This window comes from Schistocerca piceifrons, chromosome 1, assembly GCF_021461385.2.
Source record: "Schistocerca piceifrons isolate TAMUIC-IGC-003096 chromosome 1, iqSchPice1.1, whole genome shotgun sequence".
NCBI lineage: Eukaryota > Metazoa > Arthropoda > Insecta > Orthoptera > Acrididae > Schistocerca > Schistocerca piceifrons.
Genome location: NC_060138.1, coordinates 793187811 through 793211257, shown reverse-complemented (window position 1 = coordinate 793211257; position 23447 = coordinate 793187811). Strand labels below are relative to the sequence as shown.

Sequence of the window (23447 nt, the reverse complement as noted above, 5' to 3'; positions counted from 1 at the left end):
AAGTCGTTTCTTCAATTTCTGAAGAGTAGCACAATACACTTCAGAGTTGATCGTTTGACCATGGGGAAGGGCATTGAACAGAATAACCCCTTCAGCGTCCCAGAAGACTGTAACCATGACTTTACCGGCTGAGGGTATGGCTTTAAACTTTTTCTTGGTAGGGGAGTGGGTGTGGCGCCACTCCATTGATTGCCGTTTTGTTTCAGGTTCGAAGTGATGAACCCATGTTTCATCGCCTGTAACAATCTTTGACAAGAAATTGTCACCCTCAGCCACATGACGAGCATGCAATTCCGCACAGATGGTTCTCCTTTGCTCTTTATGGTGTTCGGTTAGACAACTAGGGACCCAGCGGGAACAAACCTTTGAATATCCCAACTGGTGAACAATTGTGACAGCACTACCAACAGAGATGTCAAGTTGAGCACTGAGTTGTTTGATGGTGATCCGTCGATCATCTCGAATGAGTGTGTTCGCACGCTCCGCCATTGCAGGAGTCACAGCTGTGCACGGCCGGCCCGCACGCGGGAGATCAGACAGTCTTGCTTCACCTTGCGGCGATGATGACACTCGCTTTGCCCAACGACTCACCGTGCTTTTATCCACTGCCAGATCACCGTAGACATTCTGCAAGCGCCTATGAATATCTGAGATGCCCTGGTTTTCCGCCAAAAGAAACTCGATCACTGCCCATTGTTTGCAACGCACATCCGTTACAGACGCCATTTTAACAGCTCCGTACAGCGCTGCCACCTGTCGGAAGTCAATGAAACTATACGAGACGAAGCGGGAATGTTTGAAAATATTCCACAAGAAATTTCCGGTTTTTTCAACCAAAATTTGCCAAGAAAAAAAATGTGTTGCATTACTTATTGAACTGCCCTCGTATATATCTAAAAACAAAGATGATGTGACTTACCAAATGAAAGTGCTGGCAGGTCGACAGACACCTGTCGACCTGCCAGCACTTTCATTTGGTAAGTCACATCATCTTTGTTTTTAGATATATTTTTCCTGCGTGGAATGTTTCCCTCATATATACGAGGGCCGTTCAGAAAGTAACCTCCGGTTGATTTAAAAAAATACACCAAGTTAAATAAAAATATTTTAATATATACATCTTACAACTACATCTTTGCACTATTTTTCTACATAGTCTCCATAGCGATTGAGGCACTTATCGTATCTCTTCACAAGCTTTGAAATTCCTTCTGCATAAAAATCACCCGCTTGTGCCTAGAGCCAGCCTGTGACCGCATCTTTGAGCTCTTCGTCGTCATCAAACCGCTGTGACCCGAGCCATTTCTTCAAATGCATGAAGAGGTGATAATCACATGGCGCCAGGTCTGGGCTGTAAGGTGGATGGTTGATAACGTCCCACTTGAAGGACTCAAGAAGGGCCGTTGTTCTGCGAGCAGAGTGAGGACGGGCGTTATCGTGCAAAAAAATGATACCGGAAGTCAGCATACCACGGCGTTTGTTCTGTATAGCCCGTCGTAACTTTTTTATTGTGTCACAGTACACGTCTTGATTAATGGTCGTACCACGTTCCATGAATTGAACCAACAACACCCCTTTGGCATCCCAAAACACCGTTGCCATCAGTTTTCTGGCAGAAAAATCTTGCGAGGCTTTTCTTGGTTTGGTAGGTGAATTTGAATGTGCCCACATCTTTGATTGTTCTTTTGTCTCAGGGTTCATGTACTTAATCCAGGTTTCGTCACCGGTCACGATTCTGTTTAACAATGGTTCTCCTTTGTCCTCATAACGTGACAGAAAGTCTAATGCAGAGGCCATTCTTTGAGTTTTGTGGTGGTCGGTAAGAATTTTGGGCACCCATCGTGCACAGAACTTACGGTAACCCAATCTTGCTGTCACTATCTTGTACAAGAGAGTCTTAGAAATCTGTGGAAAACCAGTAGACCACTCCGACATTGAGAAACATCGATTTTCACGAACTTTTGCATCAACTGTCTGAACGGGTTCGTCAGTCACCAATGATGGTCTACCACTCCTCTCTTCATCATGAACGTTTTCTCGTCCACTTTTATTTAAAAGTACCCATTCACGGACAACTCCTTCACTCATAACTCTTGGTCCGTACACGGCACAAAGCTCACGATGAATAGCTGCTGCAGAATATCCTTTGGCTGTAAAAAACCTTATGACAGCACGCACTTCACATTTGGCGGGGTTTTCTATTGCAGCACACATTTCAAACTGCCACAAAAACTAAAGTAGCGCAGGTACGACGTTCACTCGACCACGGCTTGATGCCGACTGACCTGTTGAGTGCGTGAACGCACAGATGGTGTCGCTACTCCCCCCACAACCCGCACTGTGACCAATCGGAGGTTACTTTCTGAACCGCCCTCGTATAATCTGCTTGTGTCTGTATATGTGTGGATGGATATGTGTGTGTGTGTGTGTGAGTGTATACCCGTCCTTTTTTCCCCCTAAGGTAAGTCTTTCCGCTCCCGGGATTGGAATGACTCCTTACCCTCTCCCTTAAAACCCACATCCTTTCGTCTTTCCTTCTCCTTCCCTCTTTCCTGATGAGGCAACAGTTTGTTGCGAAAACTTGAATTTTGTGTGTGTGTTTGTGTGTCTGTCGACCTGCCAGCACTTTCATTTGGTAAGTCACTACATCTTTGTTTTTTGAGATATATATATATATATATATATATATATATATATATGAGAGAGAGAGAGAGAGAGAGAGAGAGAGAGAGAGAGAGAGAATTGAAGACAGTGAAAAAGTGAATTCAAAGTAACAGGGCTAACCGCCTTTCAGTAAAAGCCCACTTGAAAAAAAAAAAATATTTATATTTGTTCAAAACTGATGAGTATTTATTCTTTTATGCCAAGACCAACCATAAACTGGAAATTCTTGGAAGGAAACTTCCTGAGCTGCTGAAACTGTTCTTCATTCCTCTTTGCAATCGTGAGCAGCAGTTTCTGCCTGTAGGAATATTTTACAGTATCTTTATCTGCAAAAGATATGATACTGCAAGGTACATTGTAATATGTGGTACCCAAAATCTTATAGTGTAAACAAATTGGTAAAGTGACTATATTAACTGAGCTTGAAAGGCTTTTTGAATTGGAAAACCCTTTGAGTAGCAACATACGGAAAGTGTGTAAATTAAATGTACTTACCTAAGTTTGTCAGTCTTCTCCTCCTCTAACATAACGTCACTCGTCTTTTTATTTTTGCTCAGTGATACCATTTTGTCAGCAAATCACGTGAACTCTGTTGAAAGCTTTTCCAAGTCAACAAAACCTGCACAAACTTCCCTACTTCTTTCTAAATATCTTTCCCCAGTTATTGGATAACTGTCCAGTTGCATCTCATCAACCTTTGTCCTTTCTGAAGACAAATGGTTTTATTTCCAGTCCTTTCTCAACTTTTGATTGCTATTGCCTGTTCATTATTCTTAGAATTATTGCCAGATGAAGTATCAGACATACATTGTTTACATCTGTGACATTTATTTTCTTCAGTATCAACACATCACTGTTTCTGTGATGTCATCAGGTCACTCATCTAGCACATAAGTGTTACTATACGTTCAGTATTTCAAACTTTTCTTTGGTTACTTAATTTGGAATCCTGTCTCCACCATTTGCTTTCCCACACTTGGTCTTCTTAACTGCCATCTCAACTTCTTCCATAATGTTTGGAAATCCTTTGTCCTCGTTGAGTAATTACTTTCATATGGAAAGCATCTGTGTGACTTCTTGCCACTCACAATTCTTCTACGTATCTCTTCTATTCATTTATTACTCCTTGATTTTCTGCAATTTCATTACCTTTCTCATCTTATGTCATCCATTTGGTATTCCCCTTCGCCTTTCTGAAGTCCAAGGTACTTTCTTCCTGTTACATTAAATCATACTTTCCCTTATTTTCTGCCTCCTCAGTTTATTCACATTTTCTATAGTCTTTGTTATATAGATTTCAGTGTCTTTGTGGACTTGATTGTTTAGAGTATCTTTCATTACCTTCTTATGAGGTGAATTTTTATATCTATAATACAGTATACACTGAGCATCGAGAGAGAAATAAAATAAAACAACTAAAACAAAGTTCACCAAAGAATGTCCAGCATGTGATTTTCGTCCTAATCATGTCAAAGTGAAGATCAAAAAACGTTTTAAGCTGCAAAATATGGATAAAATAAAATAAATAAAATAAAGTTACTGATGTTTGTTGGTAAACTGAAAAGTGAACAGGAAGGTGTCCGCAATCTGCCCAGCTGTGTCAATAGGAGCTCCTAAGGACTGTATATCAGTGTTATACCTGCCCTTCCACAGCACATCTCTTAAATGGGTGGCAACACAGTGCTCAGACATTGCTGGGAGTGCTTATTTTGCACACAAGAAATGGCTTACAGAAATAGGAACTCACATAACTAATGCAAGAAATGCACATCAAAAGAATCTCTGTACATCACCACATGTTGCACAGCATTGTTAGAAGAGAAACTAACTCTTTAGTCACACTGTAAGACAAGGCACTCTTCTGGGAAAGGCTATTTTGGCTATTTTTCCCACCAAAAGCACTGCTCATTCTTCAGTTTAGGTGTGTGTGTGTGTGTGTGTGTGTGTGTGTGTGTGTGTGTGTGTGTGAAAATAACAGCTGTGATCAAACTCTCAAGTATGAAAATTGCATTGCAGGTGATGACATTAAGCCATGTCCGCGTTGTCAAGTGTTAATAGTGAAGATGGACGATGGCTCATGCAATCATATGACGTGTTCACTGTGTTGTGCTGAATTCTGTTGGCTGTGCATGAAAGAGATTAGTGATTTACATTATCTGAGGTGGGTGATGCTGCTGACCATATAATTACTTCATAAATTAATGATATACTGACTTTATTTAAAATAGTAAATGTCTTTTGAATGTAATGATTCAACTAATGAACATTCTATTTATAACAATGCTAAATTGTTTAAAGATTAATGTAATGCATTCTTTAAACAGTCCCTCTGGTTGTACATTCTGGGGAAAGAAGCCATGGTCCCGGAAAAAGAAGATCTTGTGGCAGTTGGGGACTTTAGTGGGTGCACCTGTTGGTATAGGTCTTGTTGCTGGCATTGCCGTTCCAGCAATGATTATAGGTAAGGAAACTCTTAATTTATTAGAACAGTTTTGAAAGGTAGTGTGTCACTGCTGTTGTGTTTTATATAAAAGTATGTATTTTATACATTTTTTGTGTGCCTGAATAGTTTTAAGCAGGCTGGTGTGTCTTTTGTTATTATGTAATTTGGATATAAAATAGCCATCTAAAAGAGAATGGAGTCTCTCTCCCTGTTATTTTTGCTTCAGGTTAGTGGAGACCTTTTATAATATAAATCTGCATAATTGTCTTCAGTTAGTTGTGTTAGACCTGTCCTTACACAATTCAGAAAACTGTTTCTTTGTGTAATTTGCCAATGATCTCTTGCTCTGGAGTGATCTTCATTTTAAGAAAGAGGATTATAAGAAACAGTTAATAAATCCTTCACAGGATGTGAAGGTGAGAATGTTCTTACATTTTGCTGATACTGCAGCTAGTACTTCCTCTGTGCCTATAAGCATGTGAACCTTCTATTAAACCAATGTATTGTTCAAAGGAGATACTATTTCCTCTTTCTGCTTGGTGTCACTATAAGAGAGAGAATTCTGTGGAATGTCATCCCCCCCCCCCCCAAAGTAAGTGTCAAACATAAGACAATGTGCAAAAGAACCAAGCATTAGACTGTAGAATAGACAGATCATATTCCGACCTGGACCTACAATCTAAGGATCACCTCAAAGCTTTCTAACCAACTAAGCTCATAAAGGAGGAAATAAAGAGAAGGAAAAGGGAAGCATGAAAAATTATGGCAAATTTGAAGGTGTCTGACCCCCCCCCCCCAAAAAAGGGGGGGGGGCAGTAACTGTTACCATTTCCACTAGCAGAATTATAAAAGCTGATGCAAACCTACCCTACCGTATGTGTTTCATTAGTAGAATCATGGTTAACAACCAACCATCATCCTAAGAAGCAGTTTGCTACAAAAGTACTTGAACAATTTCTCCCAGCACCCAGACAGAATGCTGTAATTCATTGATTGATGTGTTAGTCATGAGTTGATGAATTGATTTTACTTTCTGAGTACTCAATCTCAACATTTGAAAGTGGTTGGTGTCATGTAATGGATCCTCTTAGATTTAGTTCAGTTTTTTACATGTGCAACAGTGTTGACTTGTCATCAGGTTGTAAAATTGTGCACTGTACAAAGTTATTTTTTAATCCAGCATTGTTCATTTAGTGGCCAAAACATGCAACACAAGATTTTGAAGGGTTGGTCTGCCTTTGCTGTTACTGCCTTCATTAAACTGAAGATGTTAGTGCATGTTTGGTGTGTTTATGTAGTTCATATGTTTTGACTGGTTTTTTTTTTCTGGGTAAAACAGTGCAGTTTTTTTTTTTAAGAAGCTCCTTAAGGAAAATTTATTTTTTAACATATTCTAACTAATCAAAATTATGAACTTTTACTGGCATTAGGTATCTGCCTAAAAAGTTACCATTACACCTATTCTAAACTTATGCCATTTATTGGTTGTCAGAATTTTGATGGTAAAAGGAGAAATAAAATAAAAAGAAACGGTTTACATCAATTTTTATCTTCACTGCCTCATTAGTTTAGCCAGTCTCCTGTCGTACCACTATTTTTAATCATCACTGTCATAACAGGGCATCTGTGAAACTTACACCTTTGTTGTCACAAATATTTGGCTGTTTCTTCCGAATATGTTGCAACTTTTTGGAACCTAGAGCAGAGTTTGTCTTCTACTGATATGAGAACATTACATTGTCTTTAACTACAAAAACGTATCATCTGGCTGCCGCTCTCTCATCGGCTGTGTAAAACCAACACCTGACACGCTCCCTATCATTTGCATCATACCTCACGGCGATCATCAGCAACATTGCTGCTCAAAACAAATAAGTATGCCACTGGCCTCGGTCTAGACTTTCGACACTACTGTTCAGTATTTGTCCAATTTTAAAGTCAGATTTGATTCTGAGTACAAATGGATTCAGGTAAACTGCAGTTTAAACATAATAGCTGTTCATAAAAAGCCTAAATATGCGTTGTGGGTTCCCATGGTTGGCAGCAAAACGAAATTTCTTGCCTGCTCACCATTCCCCTTCCCACCATGTTGTAGTTGTCAGCTAAGCTCCTGTGCCCTCCCTGCCTTCTGTAGCATTGTGCCTGAGTAACAATGAAACACTGATGACTGTACCTTCTAGTGTGCAGGTCATATGTAAACACATCAACTAATACACTTTCACTCGCCCCGCGATCTAGTGCCTTCAGTTGGTACTATCTCCACAGTGGGCCTTTCTGCTACATTCTTGCAATAATAATTGCAGTCGGTTTAATGTGGTTTGTTTCGTTTGTTAGACATTTAATTCTGGATCAATTTTCCTTCGTCTTGAGTGTCACCACCAGTTTTCTAAAACTGGTTAAAAGCTGGTTGCATTTCCTTCCCCTTAGTCTAATGCGTGAGAAGCTACCAAATTTTCATTTGCAATGCACTTCTTAAATCATTTGTTTCTCATAACAAAATAAAATACAGGCTTGGATTCAAAATTGTGTAATGGTTTTTGAAGGACAGGATTTTCAGCTTTGAATGTTGCCTTTACTTTAAAAACAGCATGGATGTATGTATACAGTACCCATACATGTATGAGAACTTCTATTGCAAATCTATTCGAATACAACAAAAATTTGAGTGTTGATGGAATTTAATGATATTTCCTCTGTTTTTCACAAAATTGTCAATTTTTGTAAGCAGAACATTAGATTTTTGTAGTTCCTTTCTCACTTATCCTTCTGTTGCACTAGTGCTGCAAGTCAAATGACACGTGGTTGAGTGAGCAAGATTGATACTCTATCAAGCACTTCTGCATATCAGGAAAGCTTGAGCCCATTCAAAAGAAAGTATTATTTGTAAACTCTACCCATTTGCTAATGTGCAATGTAGGGGATATAAAGGTCTAAAATATATGCACAAAAGTGGGCGACAGAAAAGTAGGCGTGGCACATTAACACACGTGGTAGGAAAATGCTCTTTAAATGCTCAAAAAATTTTTTTTCAGTGAAGTACTTTTCAGAGTACTTAAAGAAAACCTTAATCTATTGAAATATGATGAAAACCGAAAATAGATTTTTTTTTTGACCTGAACCACAGTGTGGTCCCCTTAAGACTCTATTAAGAACTGGGAAAATGACATTGAACTGCATTGGTGAAGCTGAATGTTGGGTATCTTGTCTTCTGTTACTGGTTCTAAATACCTTTTTCCCAAGGTAGGAAACGTGTGACCTACTATGTGATTAGTGATTGATTCTCCTTCCCATTCTCTCAACCTCTCGCTTCCTCTCTCATATTAAAACACTCATTTTATGGTGAATAAAACATCCCTCTCATCAGACACAAATTTTGGGCTGTGAAAGGTGCACCTTCAAACATTTATTTGCTTTGAAACTTACCAGACAGTAGTAATATTGGCAGCAGTCACCTATAATACTGCCATAAACGCTTTGTGAGATGGACTGTCTTGGATTTGTTTTTTCATTTTGATGCATTTAATAGTGCCTCAGACAAACTTTCTCACTTTATATTTTATTGCATAATGCTCTAAATTTAAAGTGCATACTCGCTAAGAATTCCTCTCTTTTTTTTTCTATTCCTGTACTATGACCTTCCTCTACCATTTTCACATTTGCAGCAGCTGAGCAGCTGTCTTCATTAACAAATTAAGAAAAAGTTGGAGTAGGGGGGAGGGAGAGAGCATTGGAAGATAAACTTACCTTCAAAATTTTGTTGACCCCTTGAATATTATAAAGACATAGTAAGTCTTGTCAATGCACAAAGGGAAACAATAATCTACTGTTTTACTGTTCGATGCCCAGTAATAAACATTAACAACAAAGTTGAAAGGGGCAGTCGGAGGTATAAGGGTGCTGCCAAAGGGTGTGTAATTTTCCTCCTTGAAGTTGATGCAGAATTATCATAATTTTATTTATTATTTGCTGTTTATAATGTGTTGCTTTTGCAGATACAGAAAATTTTTATGTTAAATGAATATACACACTGGCCCTAGTTAATTTTGTAAGTGCTAGTTTTCATGGTTGACTTAATGTGTAATAAGAAGTTAGTTTTTTGGAAATATCAGTTATGTAAGTCCTAACTTCATTATTACAAATGATTTTAGAGTGAGGATAGCTAAATTTTTGCTGCTTAATTTCTATCAGTACCCCAGAGTCCTTAGTAAATCTTAATGTAATACTTAATTGGATAGATAAAAAAATCTACTCACCTAGTGGCATCAGAACATGCACATAAAAGATGGTTCTAATTGGCAAGCTTACTTAGCCAGTGGCTCCCTCTTCAGGCAGAAGGGTTGAAGGGGAAGGAAGAAGGGTGAAGGAAAAGGAGTGGAGAGGTCTAGGAAAAGGGGTAGATTTCTGGAAAGTCACTCGGAACTGTGGGTCAGAGGAGACTTACCATATGGGATGAGAAGACTGATTGCCGGGGACTGCATCGGACGAGATTTGAAAACCTGAGAGCTTAAAGGTGGAAAACAGGGTAATATGCAGACAGAGATTACTGCTTAAACATCATGTATGAGTTGATACGAGTGAAAAGCTAAGTGTGTTGTACATAACAGAGATGGAAAGGGGGCAGTGAAAAATAGACAGGAAAGACAATGAAAGATGTCGAAAACTAAAATGGAGTGAAGCAAAGAGTAGTTACAGTGAAGAAATGCTGAGACGGAAGAAATTAATGTAAATTAAGGCCAGGTGGGTGGTGAGAACCAAGGAAATGTTGTAGGGCTCGTTCCCACCTGCAGAGTTCTGAGAAACTGGTGTCTGGGGGGAAGAATACAGATGGTGAGTGTGGTGAAACAGGCGCCAAGGTCACAAATGTCATGTTGCAGAGCATGCATGTTGCAGTATACACCGTTTGCTTATTCCCGTTCATCCTAACTGATAATTTGGTGGTAGTCATGCCGATGTAGAAGGCCAAACAGTGTTTACATAATAGCTGGTATATGATGTGTTGTTTTGCAGGTGGCTCTCCCTTTGATATTATATGTTTTGCCAATAATGGGTGGGAGGGTGCATAAGGCAAGTCTTGCAGTGAGGATGCATAGGGCGAGTCTCGCAGCAGGGACAGTCACAAGGGCAGGAGCCATAGGGCAGGGAGATGGGTGCAGAAGGAGCGTATGATCTGACAAGAATATTTCAGGGATTGGGACGGTGAAGGAAAGCTATTCTAGGTTGGTGGGCAAAATTTCAGACAGAATAGATTTCGTTTTAGGGCCTGATTTTAGGAAGTCATGGTCCTGTCGATGTAGCTGATTAACACATTCCAGACCAGGATAATACTGAGTCACCAATGGTGTGCTCTGAAGCTGTATTATGGAGGGATCAGCAGTACCAGGATTGGACGTGATGGCCTGGGAAATCTTCTTTCTAACTAGGCTGGTGGGGTAATTACTTGCATGAAGGCTAAGGTGAGAATGATGATGGTATATTCCTCCAAAGAGTCTGTATCCGAACAAATATGTTGGCGCCAGATGCCAAGGCTGTATGGGAGGAAACGTTTGACATGGAAGGGATGGCGACTGTCAAAATGTAAGTACTGTTGTTTGTTGGTAGGTTTGATATGGATGGAAATGTGTAGCTGGCGTTCAGTGAAGACAAAATCGACATCAAGGAAAGTGGCATGGGATTCAGAATAGGACCATGTGAAATTTAATTGCGAGTAGGTATTCAAATATTCCAGGAATTTTAACAGTTCAGGCTCCCCATGAGTCCATATAGTGAAGATGTCCTCAATGTATCTAAACCAAACCAGGGGCTGAAGACTTATGGATCCCAGGAAAGACCACTCCAAGTGACCCATGAAAAGGTTGGCATAGTAAGGAACCATTCTGGTTCTCGTGGCTGTACCTCTGATCTGTTTGTAAGTCTGCCCCTTATAGGTGAAGTAGTTGTTGGTAAGTATAAAGTTGATTAAGGTGAGTAGGAAGGATGCCGTAGGTTTGGAAGCAGGTGGACGCTGACTGAGGAAATGTTCAGCAGCTGACAGACCTTGCACGTGGGGAATGTTGGTATAGAGGGAGATGGCATCAATGGCGACAACCATGGTTGGTATCTTTGATGTAGGAGGGAGTCTTTGTATTATGGGTTGCAAATGTTGATCAACTAACTAAGACAGGTATACATTCCATTGGTGCGTTGAAGCCAGCAACTACCATAGGTGTTAGTCATTGTGAGGGTCCTGAGGTTTCAAGGAGAGACTGCAGGTCAGTTTGAATCACAGGAATGAGATCTTCATAGCAGACGCTGTATGTAGAGGTGTCAGACAGCTGGCTCAGACCTTCACTAAACCGAGCGAGGTGGCGCGTTGGTTAGCACGCTGGACTCTCATTCGGGAGGACGACGGTTCAATCTCACGTCCGGCCATCCTGATTTAGGTTTTCCGTGATTTCCCTAAATCGCTTCAGGCAAATGCCGGGATGGTTCCTTTGAAAGGGCACGGCCGACTTCCTTTCCCGTCCTTCACTAATCCGATGAGACCGATGACCTCGCTGTTTGGTCTCTTGCCCCAAACGACCCAACCCCAACCTTCACTAACTTACGCCTTTTGGTTAAGTACTACCGTGGTAGATTCTTTGTCTGCTGAGAGGATAATGATGGAGTCATTAGCTTTTAGGGAATGTAGAGCCTGGAGCTCTGTAGAGGACGGTTAGGGCCATGTTGTTGGGATCCGAGAAAGGGTTGTGAAGCAATACTGGATGTGAGAAATTCTTGGAAGGCTTGTAAGGGATGATTTTGAGGTACTGGTGGTGGATCAAGTTGGGATCATGGTCTGAACTGTTCAAGGCAGGGTTCGATGTCAGGTTTGCTATTGGAAAGGTTTTGGGATTGTACTGCAAAGTGATACTTCCAATGGATATTACATGTGAAGGAAAGTAGGTCCCTCACCAAAGCAGCATGATAAAATGCAGGCTTAGGGCTGAAAGTGAGGCCCTTAGATAATTCAGAGAATTCATGAGGGGAGAGTGCTTTAGATGAGAGATTAAGGATACTGTACTGTTGTGACTGGATCTTGGGATTTTGGGTTATTGCTGTTGGTAAACCTTTCAGGATGTGAGGTCATGGTCCAAGAAACTCTTCTGTTCCTGACGTCTCGTCCAGGACTGCACTGGACATCCTCAGAGGTGCTCCTCCGCTGAGTCTTGCCGACAGTCAGTCGTCAAGACTCAACAGAGGAGTGCCTCTGAAGATGTCCAGCGCAGTCCTGGACGAGACGTCAGGAACAGAAGAGTTTCTTTGACCACGACCTCACATCCTGAAAGGTTTACCAGCAGCTATGTCATCTGGTTGTGAAAGCCTTCATTGTTCGATTATGGGTTATTCTTGGTCTGGGAGGCAGTGGTAAAGGCTGTGGGATGTTAGCTGGCCAGAGTGGCTGAGCGGTTCTAAGCGCTACAGTCTGGAACCGCACGACCGCTACCGCCGCAGGTTTGAATCCTGCCTCGGACATGGATGTGAGTGATGTCCTTAGGTTAGTTAGGTGTAAGTAGTTCTAAGTTGTAGGGGACTGATGACCTCAGATGTTTAGTCCCATAGTGCTCAGAGCCATTTTTTTGTGGGATGTTAAGGAGATTGGCCAAGCTCGATTTGTAGGAGAGAAATGGTGGTTGATAGTGTGGCTGTTTAGGAGGCTGCAGAGGGACAGGAATGGAAACACCACTGTTCAGGGAGTTTTGGAGAAGGCAGGATAGCTTTTTGAGGTGAAGACTGGCCTGTTGTTGCAGTTTGAAGTTGGCGTGGCAGATGATAGCATTCAAGGAAACATGAGCGGCACACAACTGCAGGATTTTGTAGAAGGAGAGAAGTCCGGTGTAGTGAAAATTTGCTGATGAGGCTTATAGGTCACAGATTAGCCAGGTAAGAGCAAGAGATTTCTGTATTAGAAACTGTAAAAGAGCCTGGGAACATTTGAAAATGTCTGTTTCTGGATGCAGTCCTATCCTACACCAGGTTCTTTTTATAGTTTTTAACCAGAAAATCAGTGTCCATCACTTTCACTTCCTTTACAGCTCTCCCAAGTCAGGTAACATCTGGTTCCATGGACGAGTATGCTTTCCTTGTCTGCTTAGCTCTCTTCCTTCATCAGTGCCCATTCTGTAGGCCACTTTCTCTTACTAGTGTGTTTCCATGTTTACTTCTAGTGACTGCAACCCATTTTATAGGAACATACCTGAAATGCCACTGATTAGGTGGGTTAATGACATCAGCAACTGAATTCTTGAATACTTAATTGTACTCACTCATAGAGGTAATTGTGACTTTAGACTGAGAATTTTTCTGTACAGCCAAAAATTGAGTTGTGTTGTAGAAATGAATGCCCAATCCGTTGGATAGATCTTCACTAATTTCACATTGTCAGAAGGGAGCTTCTTGTGTTATCAAATAGCTCAGCATATCTAACATTCTCTGGTTTTTGTTTTGCCCTCCACAGCTGTCAAACATCAGCCAGATGTGTGGATGCCACTACGACCTGTCTGTGTTAACCTGATTAAATGACTGTGTTCATAATTATAAGCTCTTCCTGTTTAATTTTGTCCGGAACTTTTATAAGGCTTGATGTACTCTCTGTCCACCATCCTGCATTGATACTATTTCACTCTGGTTTGCTGATGAAGCTGCATACTTGCAGTAAATATGAACCGGAAACCCACTTTAAGAGTGTGTAGTAAAAACAGTACCAATAAGAAGAAAGCAGGGGTCCTATGTTTTCCTAAACAAATGGTTGCTAAATGATTGGTGTACTGCTTATTAGAGGAAATCATGACTGTGGCCATATGAAAGAACCAATTTTTACATTAACATAATCTAACGTATTGCAGTATAAATTACTGTTTATAGATATGCTGATAATGAAGGTCTTATAATGAAGGTCTTATTATTAACATGCAGTAGAATAGCACAGAATAGGAGAGTTGCTGATTGAATGCTATTTCATGTGTTTTGCTTTGTTCCCCTTCAGCCAGTAGGCTTTGCTGATCTTTCATGGACTATCCCTTTTGGAGTTGGTTGTACACATATTCCATGACTAACATCCATGGTTATGTACTCCTATATTTTATCCAACAAAAGCATCATAAATTTTCTCCATGCATTCATAGCCAAGCCAAGAAAAATGTGCCAATATGGCTGGGTAACAGCTGTTGTGCTACTGTTTATTGTTTCATAGTAGCATGTAGTAGGGACAACTTCATGGAACTTCCACAAACAGCTCAGCACTAACTTTCATAAAGCAATAAACTGGGAAAGCAGCATTATTGGGGTAAAATACATATGAGTACAAAGTGAGTTTTGCATCTTCTTGCCTGTATAGATAATGACAGTTGCTTAGGATACATCAAGTTCTGCTACTTTATTATGAAATGAATTAACTTGGTTTTGTTTAACAGCCAGAAGTGAATACGTGAACTTCTACATCTTTAGGCTATTTTGCAGGTACATTTTGGGGCAGACGTAAGCTGTTTTGCTTGTGTTTTAAGAACATAATCGGTAGACAGTATCACTGAAAACAAAATGACAACTCATTTTTGACAAAAAGTGGACTTACTACATTTTGCTTGTAGGCATGACAGTTAGTAACAGCAATGGGCATTTATGGATGCAACAATTCAAGGAGGCCAAATGTCTAATGACAATCAACCAAAACAATCACAAGCTTGCACTAGCTAGACTGACAACATGACCATGTAAGTGGAGACAGTTGTTCTGGAGTTTTGCCTATTGGGTGTGAAAGATATTGCTTCTGTACAGGACATGAGTGCACAATCCTGCATGATCTTAAAATGCAGAAAGTGTCCTCCAGGTGGGTCTCATAGATACTAATGGCCAACCTCAAGGGTGTACACGTGCAGTTTGCCAGGCGACATTGACACTCGATGAAAGCATGAATATGTCTTTCTTTTCAATAACTGTGACAGTGTACGAGACATAGGCGTGAAATTTCAATCCTAAAACAAAGTGCCAGTCAGCCCAGTGGAATCTCATAGGCTCTCTACTACCAAAAAATTTCACATAAGGGCTTGTCCTGAAGAAATAATGGTGACCATGTCTTGTGACTGTGATGGTGTAATCCTTATTCATTGTGTTCCAAAGGGCATTATAGAGTTGGATGTGTGCAAGTACCCGTAATTGAGTATATTTTACATTTTAACATTAGTGATGATGTATGATGTGATCAAATTGCTGGCAACCAGTTGAGAGCTTCGACTCTTGAAATCTGTTGCATAAAATTGATCGTTGTCTTATTGTAGTTAAATGCTATAATATTACTATTATTTGAAGAGTAACATGTGCAATATTATGTCCTAAAATTAGAAACATTAAAGTTTCATTTATAACAAAGAGTAGCATGTAATATAATTGGATTATAGTTAAAATATTGATGACTTGACTTATGTCGTAATAAACTTTTGCAGGTATACCCGTTTGGGTGGGACGCAAATTATATGCCCGGTATGAGCAAACAAACAAACATAAACGCAACTTGGCCATTGCAGGCGGGGTCACTGCATCGGTAAGTACATTTAAAGACATTCTTACGGAACTGTACAGGGAGAACGAATAATGCTGTTCCAGAAAATATTTACAGTAAAATGAATGTGGGATTGACCCTTATTAATGGCAGTTACAGAAGATAGTGGAAATGCCTGTCACTGATGTTGTGCAGTGCAGCTTCACCTGCAGACTTTGCTGGAGGTTTTTCCAAAACACTTCCAGTCTTAAACTCTTGCACGAACAGTTCCACACCTGGTTTTTATGAATTGTGCTTCCCACAACAATCGACAATGAACATGTGCTGTTATGTCGTGAGTACATTTTGTGTTTCATTCAACTGGTCACTACACTTATCAGCTCCTCTCACACTGACTCAAATGTAATGATACAGGAAACTGCTTGGAACACAGCTTATTGGAGGCTGTACATGTGCATATAGTTGACAGCACCCGATTAGTGCATCAAAATTGTGATTTACAGCATTTTCTGTGATGGGCAATTCTCCTGTTCAATAACAAGTGTCAATTCCATGTCAGTCTTACAATTTGTTTTTTTCATGCCAGTTTTATTTTGTCCACCCTGTAGTTAATGTATATAATTATGTTCTTTCATTATATTCCTGTTGCAAGGGGGTTGAACCTAACATACTAGACTAGTATTTTAAACTATGCGCTCCAATGTATATTGCTCCATTTAACTGTATATAGCTACAGCTTCAGCCAGTGATAAGCTACATCATTACTATTAAATGATGACAGTAATACTCTAAAATACATTTCATTTTATCTCATTTCCTCTTAAATCACTTGTTACAAAAATGTAATGATATGTATATGATACATAGATTTCCTTACCCATTTTAAAGAATTTATAATTGGAAAGAAAACATATATTTACAGAAATGCAATAGGTGTCATGCTTGGGCTTGAATCTTATTAGTCTAGGAGATACGATACCAGTCTAAACCACCCTTGGCATGATTATTCTGAAATCCACACTTAATATCCAGAATGAGATTTTCACTCTGCAGCGGAGTGTGCGCTGATATGAAACTTCCTGGCAGATTAAAACTGTGTGCCCGACCGAGTTCGAGTCTCGGTCGGGCACACAGTTTTAATCTGCCAGGAAGTTTCACACTTAATATGTTTGGCAGCATGTTCATAGAACTAGTTTGTTTGTTTGTTGACTGATCCACTCTCGAATAGCACATGGGTGAAATGAATGCCTAAATCTTTCTGTAAGAAACGCGTACTTAACATTATTTACTCGAAACATTGTAGTCTCAACACACTTAATATTTCTTTTTAACCTGAAAACACTTAATTCTCAATGCATTTACTTAACATTATTATTTCACCTGAAACATCGTTTTCTCATTGCACAATTGTCGATCTTCTTCTTTGTCTTCTTGTTGCTGAACTGCAGTACCTCCTTGTGCTTGGAGTATGTTGTACTAATCATGGGATACAGGAAATATCCATTTCAAGCTTGAGAGAATGTCTCTTAGCTTGTCTCCTTTAATAGGAAGAGGCAACAGATTGTAGGCAACCATTGTATGTATCACTAAACATTAATGTTGGGGTGGGACTTTATAGCTCAGCAGAAAATACGAATTGAACACAATTTTTAATAATGAGTTTGCTTTGAGCAGTTACTGCTTGTGGTTGGTAAAACAGCTGTTTCAGTGTAGAGAAGCTGTAGAAACACTCTAGAGTCATACAAGTTACCTTGAATGGCTTCTTTCGCTGGGAAGTTCTTAGATCAGGTCCATAAACACTTTGATAACGTGAGGTGACATTTTTCTCCACCTGAACAAAGTCCCTGTCATTAGGTAGCCTGTTGCGTCCAGCCTGAGGAAAGGTGTTCTCTATGTATCTGTAACGACCAGACTTTTAACGGGCATAGCCAAAACGCCACTAAGGTCCAGTTCTTGTTTTGTCCACCACAGTTGTCGGAAAATGCACTCAACTTTTCACCTTTGATGTCATTCTTTTCGAAATACATCTTTAAACAGCTTGCTATTTTGTCTGGTACCCTTTTAGCTGTTGCTTCATCCCAGAGAAAAAAATGTCCTTGGCTATCTGCACAAGAATGGACACTAAAATTATAGCACCATATTTTATGCTTATAAAACATTGGCCTAGTAGTCAGTTTAGCTGTGGGTAGTGTGTGTTGCAAATTGAATGTGATTACATGAACATTTTTGCCTTGTTTTGCTACTTTCGTTGCTTCACATATTGCAGATTGCCCAGTCTCTGCTTTTCGAATGTGGAATTTCCTGCTTTATTCACAATGAATGTATTTCAGTTTAGTTTTTACATTTCTCAGCATGCTTGATTGCTGCGTACATTGAATCACACTGTTGACAGTTGTCCATTTTAGGGCTCTTGAAACTTACATTGAATTCCTCGGCAAATATTCATTGAAGTTTGTATATAGAAACATACCTTGTGCTGATTGACATTCATCAATATACTTGTCATAACAGAGCTGCGTGGAATATTCCATACTTAATTACTCTCGCAATGAATCTTTTCGAGTTTAGCGACTCCTATACTTTGGAAGTTCGTCAGTAAATGCTTTCACGTCGTTGATGCCATCCTTCGAATATTTTCTAGGATGAACTGGTATACTTATATCTGCCATCAGAAGTAGGTGAAACGGCACCATTTTTCAATCGTTTCACGATATGCTCCACACACCCTCTATTTTTCTGAAGTCCATGTATGTGAAGAAATGCAATTTGCAAACAGTGATGTCCTTTCCAGCAGTTATCACTGTATATAGGATTGTTTGACTGTCTAGGTATCTCATGTTTAATCTTCTTTCAGATAACTGTTTTTGATCACAAGCAACCTTGTAGGTAAGCATTTTGAGTATCATAGCAATTCATTTTCCAGAAATTTCGGAATATTGTTTGTTTTTCTACTTTGTTGATGAGCTGTAGACATTTTTTAGGACATTTGTATGGTGGGCCTATCCTTTTTTCTTCATCAACAGTAGCCTTGCCTCTGTACTTAGTGTACTGCTTTCCTTCTTCCTGTTTTTCTTCATCTGTTCTTCCACACTCCCACATTTTAGCCTCTTTCGTCCTTTCTGTATGCACTGTTGATCAATAACGTGTTTAGTGTCTGCTTCATCATTGTCACTACTGCATGTATCTTCGGAGGGACATCTACCACCAAGCAGCCTCTGAACCTACAAAAAAATGAAAGTTGTAAGATTAACATTCTGCACAATTCTAAGAATAATTAAACACCTAAAACTATACATCCACTGTAGTTTTCATTATGTGACATATAAATTGACATTCTCCCACACACCTTCTCTAGGGAAAAAATCTTGAAAAAGATAAGCATGTGGAATATCGAAACTCCATAACAACATCCATAACTTAATACTGATTGCTGTTAGAAGGCTAGGCATTAACATATCACTACATTTACAGATACAGTAATAATTCATAGAAAACTAATGTGGATTACTTACTATGGCAAGTAAGTAGTATTAAGGATAGCTCTTAACATTATTGGCATAACAGTGTCAAGTAAATTCGTGTAAATAATGTTACGGGATGCAACTCAACACTGTTTAATTGCAGAAATAAATATTCATATTTACCTAATTATCAACAACTTGGGAGGTGCTTTCATCTTCAGGAACATATTCTGGGTCTTTATCAGAGTCACAAGTATCCAGGTCATCTCCACACACATTCAAAAACTCAATGAAAAGCTTGTTTTTCACATGAACGTTGGACACTTCACTCTCACTTGCCACAATGTTTTAGGTGCTTACCATTGTTTACTTGCACGTGAATAGAAAAAGCTGCCAACTGCAAAAATCTAAACATTGACAAAGTGGTGCCATCTATCGGTTCTTCGTGGAACTTTTACTAGTATGAATGAAACATGCCATCTGACATTTTACAATTAATAAGAGTGCTATTCAGAAAGAAGGGAACGTTTCCCTCTCGTGCGTGCTTGACAGCTCAGTCGACATCCATCTGTGAGAGCGGGAATGTCTCCGCGCATCTGATTTTCTTGATATTCGAATTTGAAATGTGCACTGCAGTCGAAAATCCCGCCAGTTGTTAGGTGCGGTCTGTGATACGGTTTTTGTTGGCAAAAATCCTAAAACCTATAGAAATTCATCATGAACTGTGTGAAGTGTACAGAAACAATGTAATGAGTGAATGTTCCATCTGGAAATGGTGCATTCGGTTTAAAAATGGCCGAACCAATGTTCATGATGAATAGAAGAGTGGATGCATGAGCATTGTGACTGATGATCTTGTCACCAAAGTTGATGAAACAATTTGTGGAAACCTTCACTTCCCAATTACGGAGCTTTCGCTTTCTTTTCCACAAGTGTCACGGACTTTTTTGTTTGAAATTTCCACTCAAAAGCTATGCTACCACAAATTTTGTGCATGATGGGTGCCTAAAATGCTTACAGAGCACCACAAAGAAAACGAATGGGGGCAACATTGGGGGCATATCACAAACATGGTGATTTCATTACTGGATTGAATTGAATTGTAACCGGTGATGAGACTTGGGCGAAACATGTCAATTGCAATACTAAATTACAGTCCATGGAGAGGGGAACAAGGTCTTCGACAATGCCCGACTTCACGCAGCAATCTGCACTAAAAAACTCCTTAATTCATTCAAATGGGAAATTTTCCCTCATCTGCCCTACAGTTTACAAGTTAGTGAATAAATTTTGTGAAATGCGAGGTGTTCATGACAAGAAGCATTAACGACTACATACAGTGCTAACAGAAGCTCACTCTGATAGCATTGCATACTGCCTGGAAAATTCCCCTAAAATGTCTCTAAGATACCTTCCACAGCAAACACAAATTTCTTCGCCTCTGTACAGCTGCTGCTAAGTTACTTGGGCTAAGGCTCTATAAAGTAGGGAGGAACTTCCAAACCTTGTGATCCTGTGCACAGCGTTAGGTTTTGCTAATGGGTTCTGAAACTAGTGCACAATGGTGAAATGGATCGTTACCTCATTCTGTTTTCAGACGAGATTTGGTTACATTTACATGCATTTGTTAATCCCCAAAACTGTTGACATTGGAATGGCGATAGATCTATTCTTCTTCTTTTTCTTTGTGAGGGATCCCTTCATGTTTAGAAAACAAGAATGTGGCCCACAGTTAATGGTGAGGCAAATCTTTTTGTAGAAACCACACACAACCTCCAGTCAGATGTAGATCTAATCATCTTCCATGCAGACAATAGCTCCACCACTGTTGTGATGAATCTCAGCTAATTCCTGAAGAAAGGGGGATGTTGGGGTGAAGAGGGAGATGGATTCGTGTGTGATGTTCTGGGGAGGCCCCATGGATTTCAGTAGGATTGGAGGTTATGTTTGACCTCGGGGATGGGCTCAGTCTGCAGTGCCTGTAGGTGGAGGAGTGAGACAGTTGGTAGAGTCCTTTCTTCAGGAAGTCATTGAGACCGACCACGACAGTGGTGGAGCCTTTGAGTGCAGGGAAGATGATTAGATCTAAATCTGACTGCATGTTGTGTGTGGTTTCTACCAAAAGGTTTGTCTCACTGCTAACTGCACACCACACTCCTGTTTCCTAAACATGAAGGGATCCCTCAAGAAGAAGAAGAAGAAGAATAGATCTATTGCAATTCCAGCGTTGACAATTTTGGGGATTAACAAACATGTATAAGTGGTACCAAATTTCATCTGAAAACAGAATGAGGTAAGGATCCATTTCATCATTGTGCACTTGCTTCAGAACTCATTAGCAAAATCTAAAACTGTGCACAGGATCACCAGGTTTAAGTACTTGTGCTACTGTTACTTTATAGGGCCATAGACTAAGTAACTTAGCAGCTGTTTGTACAGAGGAGAAGAAATTTGTGTCTGCTGTGAAAAATGTCTTACATACATTTTAGGGAAATTTTCCAGGCAGTATGCAATGTTATCAGAGTGAGTTTTTGTTAACACTGTATTTAGTCATTTATGCTTGTTGTCATGAACACTCCACATTTCACAAAATTTGTTCACTAATTTATAACTAATTTATAACTAATCCACAAGGGATCCAACTGCAGGGACAGAACATTACTAGACTTGCTTATGCAGATGATGTAGCCTTAATAAGCACTTCAAAAGCTGAATTAATCAGGATGATGCAAAATTATTACAAAATAGCTGAGAAAGCTGGACTTAATGTGAATGAAGAAAAGACAGAATATCTAGTCATAAGTAAAAAACTCCAAAAGAATACACCACTGACCGTAAATGGTCTCACTTTCAAGGCAGTTGACCACTTCAAGTACTTAGGGAGTCTTTTTAGCAGAGACAATAGAGCAGAAATAGAAATAGACACCCATCTAGCAGCAGCTAATAGAACTTTTTACAGCTGTATCAAAATTTTAAGGATGAGATCACTTAGTACTGAATTCAAAATCCGTTTTTATCAGTCAACTATTGTACCAGTAGCATTATATGGATGTGAAGCTATTACATTCAGGAAAAAAGATGAAGAAAAACTGTTGATATTTGAAAGAAAAATACTAAGAAAAATATTTGGACCAATCTTCGATGAAAATGTTATGGAGTGGAGGATAAGGAAAAATGAAGAACTACGGGAGCTGTACAAACATAGTACCATTGTGGAAATGTTAAAGAAGAGAAGACTGAACTGGGCTGGTCATGTAGCAAGGATGCCGGAGAACAGACTACCCAAAATAGCATCCACTAAGAAATTAGAAGGAAAGAGAAGAAGAGGAAGACCTCGAATTAGGTGGATGGAGAATATCCAGGAAGATGCAGCTAGGATGGGCATCAACTCTGATTGGACAACAATTTCCCTGGATAGAAATAATTGGAAGAGGCTCGTAGAGCAGGTGTATGGTCGATAAGGCCTTAGCCACGTGTAAAGTAAAAAGTAAAGTAAAAGTAAAGTAATTTATAATTTGCATCACAGCTCAAAATTCTAATACTTGGAAACTTCTGTCCAAACAATACAAGTGGATTTTGTATGCACATGCGAATCATAAATAAACACTAATTGTCGAAAGGAATAATCCTGTCTTGCCATTATGGGTTCACAGACTTTACTGTTAAACTCGTGATGTTTGTTTCACTGTTGAAATAACACTGTCTGAAAAGGTGTGTAGTGCAGCATTTGCAGGAAGATGTAGGACCCATTCAACTGGTTTGTGTAGCCGGCAAACAAAATGCCATGCTTGTGGTCATCAGTTAAATGGAGCACCCTGTACTTTTAATAGCTACAAATGTGCCGCCACCAAATGAGTGGTATTAAGTCCTTGGTGAAGTCTAGCCGAACTTGCCTCCAGTTTCAGCCAGCTTTCAGTGCTTACAACGATTTCTGCTTCAGTCCTTTCTATGAGAGCTTGGAGCTCTGGATCTTTCCCGGTAGTTGTATAACAATGTTTAATTATAGTAATAATGTTTCCAAGGTTTGCTGTCATTCTGATTTTGGCTTGCTCCTTTACAGATAGTATTTATGTACTTCAGAAAGACTCTTTAACCTAAAAAAACCACCCAGTCTGCTCGACACTGTCCCCTCTATACATGTAGTCAAATGGTGAGCTCTGCCTTAATCTTACAAGCAAGACTGGCTGTTTTATTTATCACTTTAGATAGCTGCCCCAAACCATGGAGAATATCTTCTGATCCACTGTGACACATAGTGTTGGTACTGAACTGAGCTTCTGCCTGCAGTTGGTTGCAACCTGTGCTGCACATAGTAACCTGGATTGACTCTCCCCAGGTATGCAAACAGAATGAACATTAGAATTCTTTC

At 39.7% G+C, this 23447-nt stretch overlaps 1 protein-coding gene across 3 annotated transcripts in view; it reads left to right on the top strand.

Moving 5' to 3' along the window:
- The window catches only part of LOC124713289 (E3 ubiquitin-protein ligase RNF19A-like), a 379972-nt gene that overhangs the window by 290591 nt on the left and 65934 nt on the right, over window positions 1-23447 (top strand). For all 3 annotated transcript variants that reach the window (XM_047242937.1, XM_047242936.1, XM_047242938.1), the window contains 3 exons: window positions 4681-4825; window positions 4989-5125; window positions 15562-15659. In XM_047242937.1, coding sequence (XP_047098893.1) covers window positions 4681-4825; window positions 4989-5125; window positions 15562-15659 — 380 coding nt within the window. The remainder of the gene's footprint in view (window positions 1-4680; window positions 4826-4988; window positions 5126-15561; window positions 15660-23447) is intronic.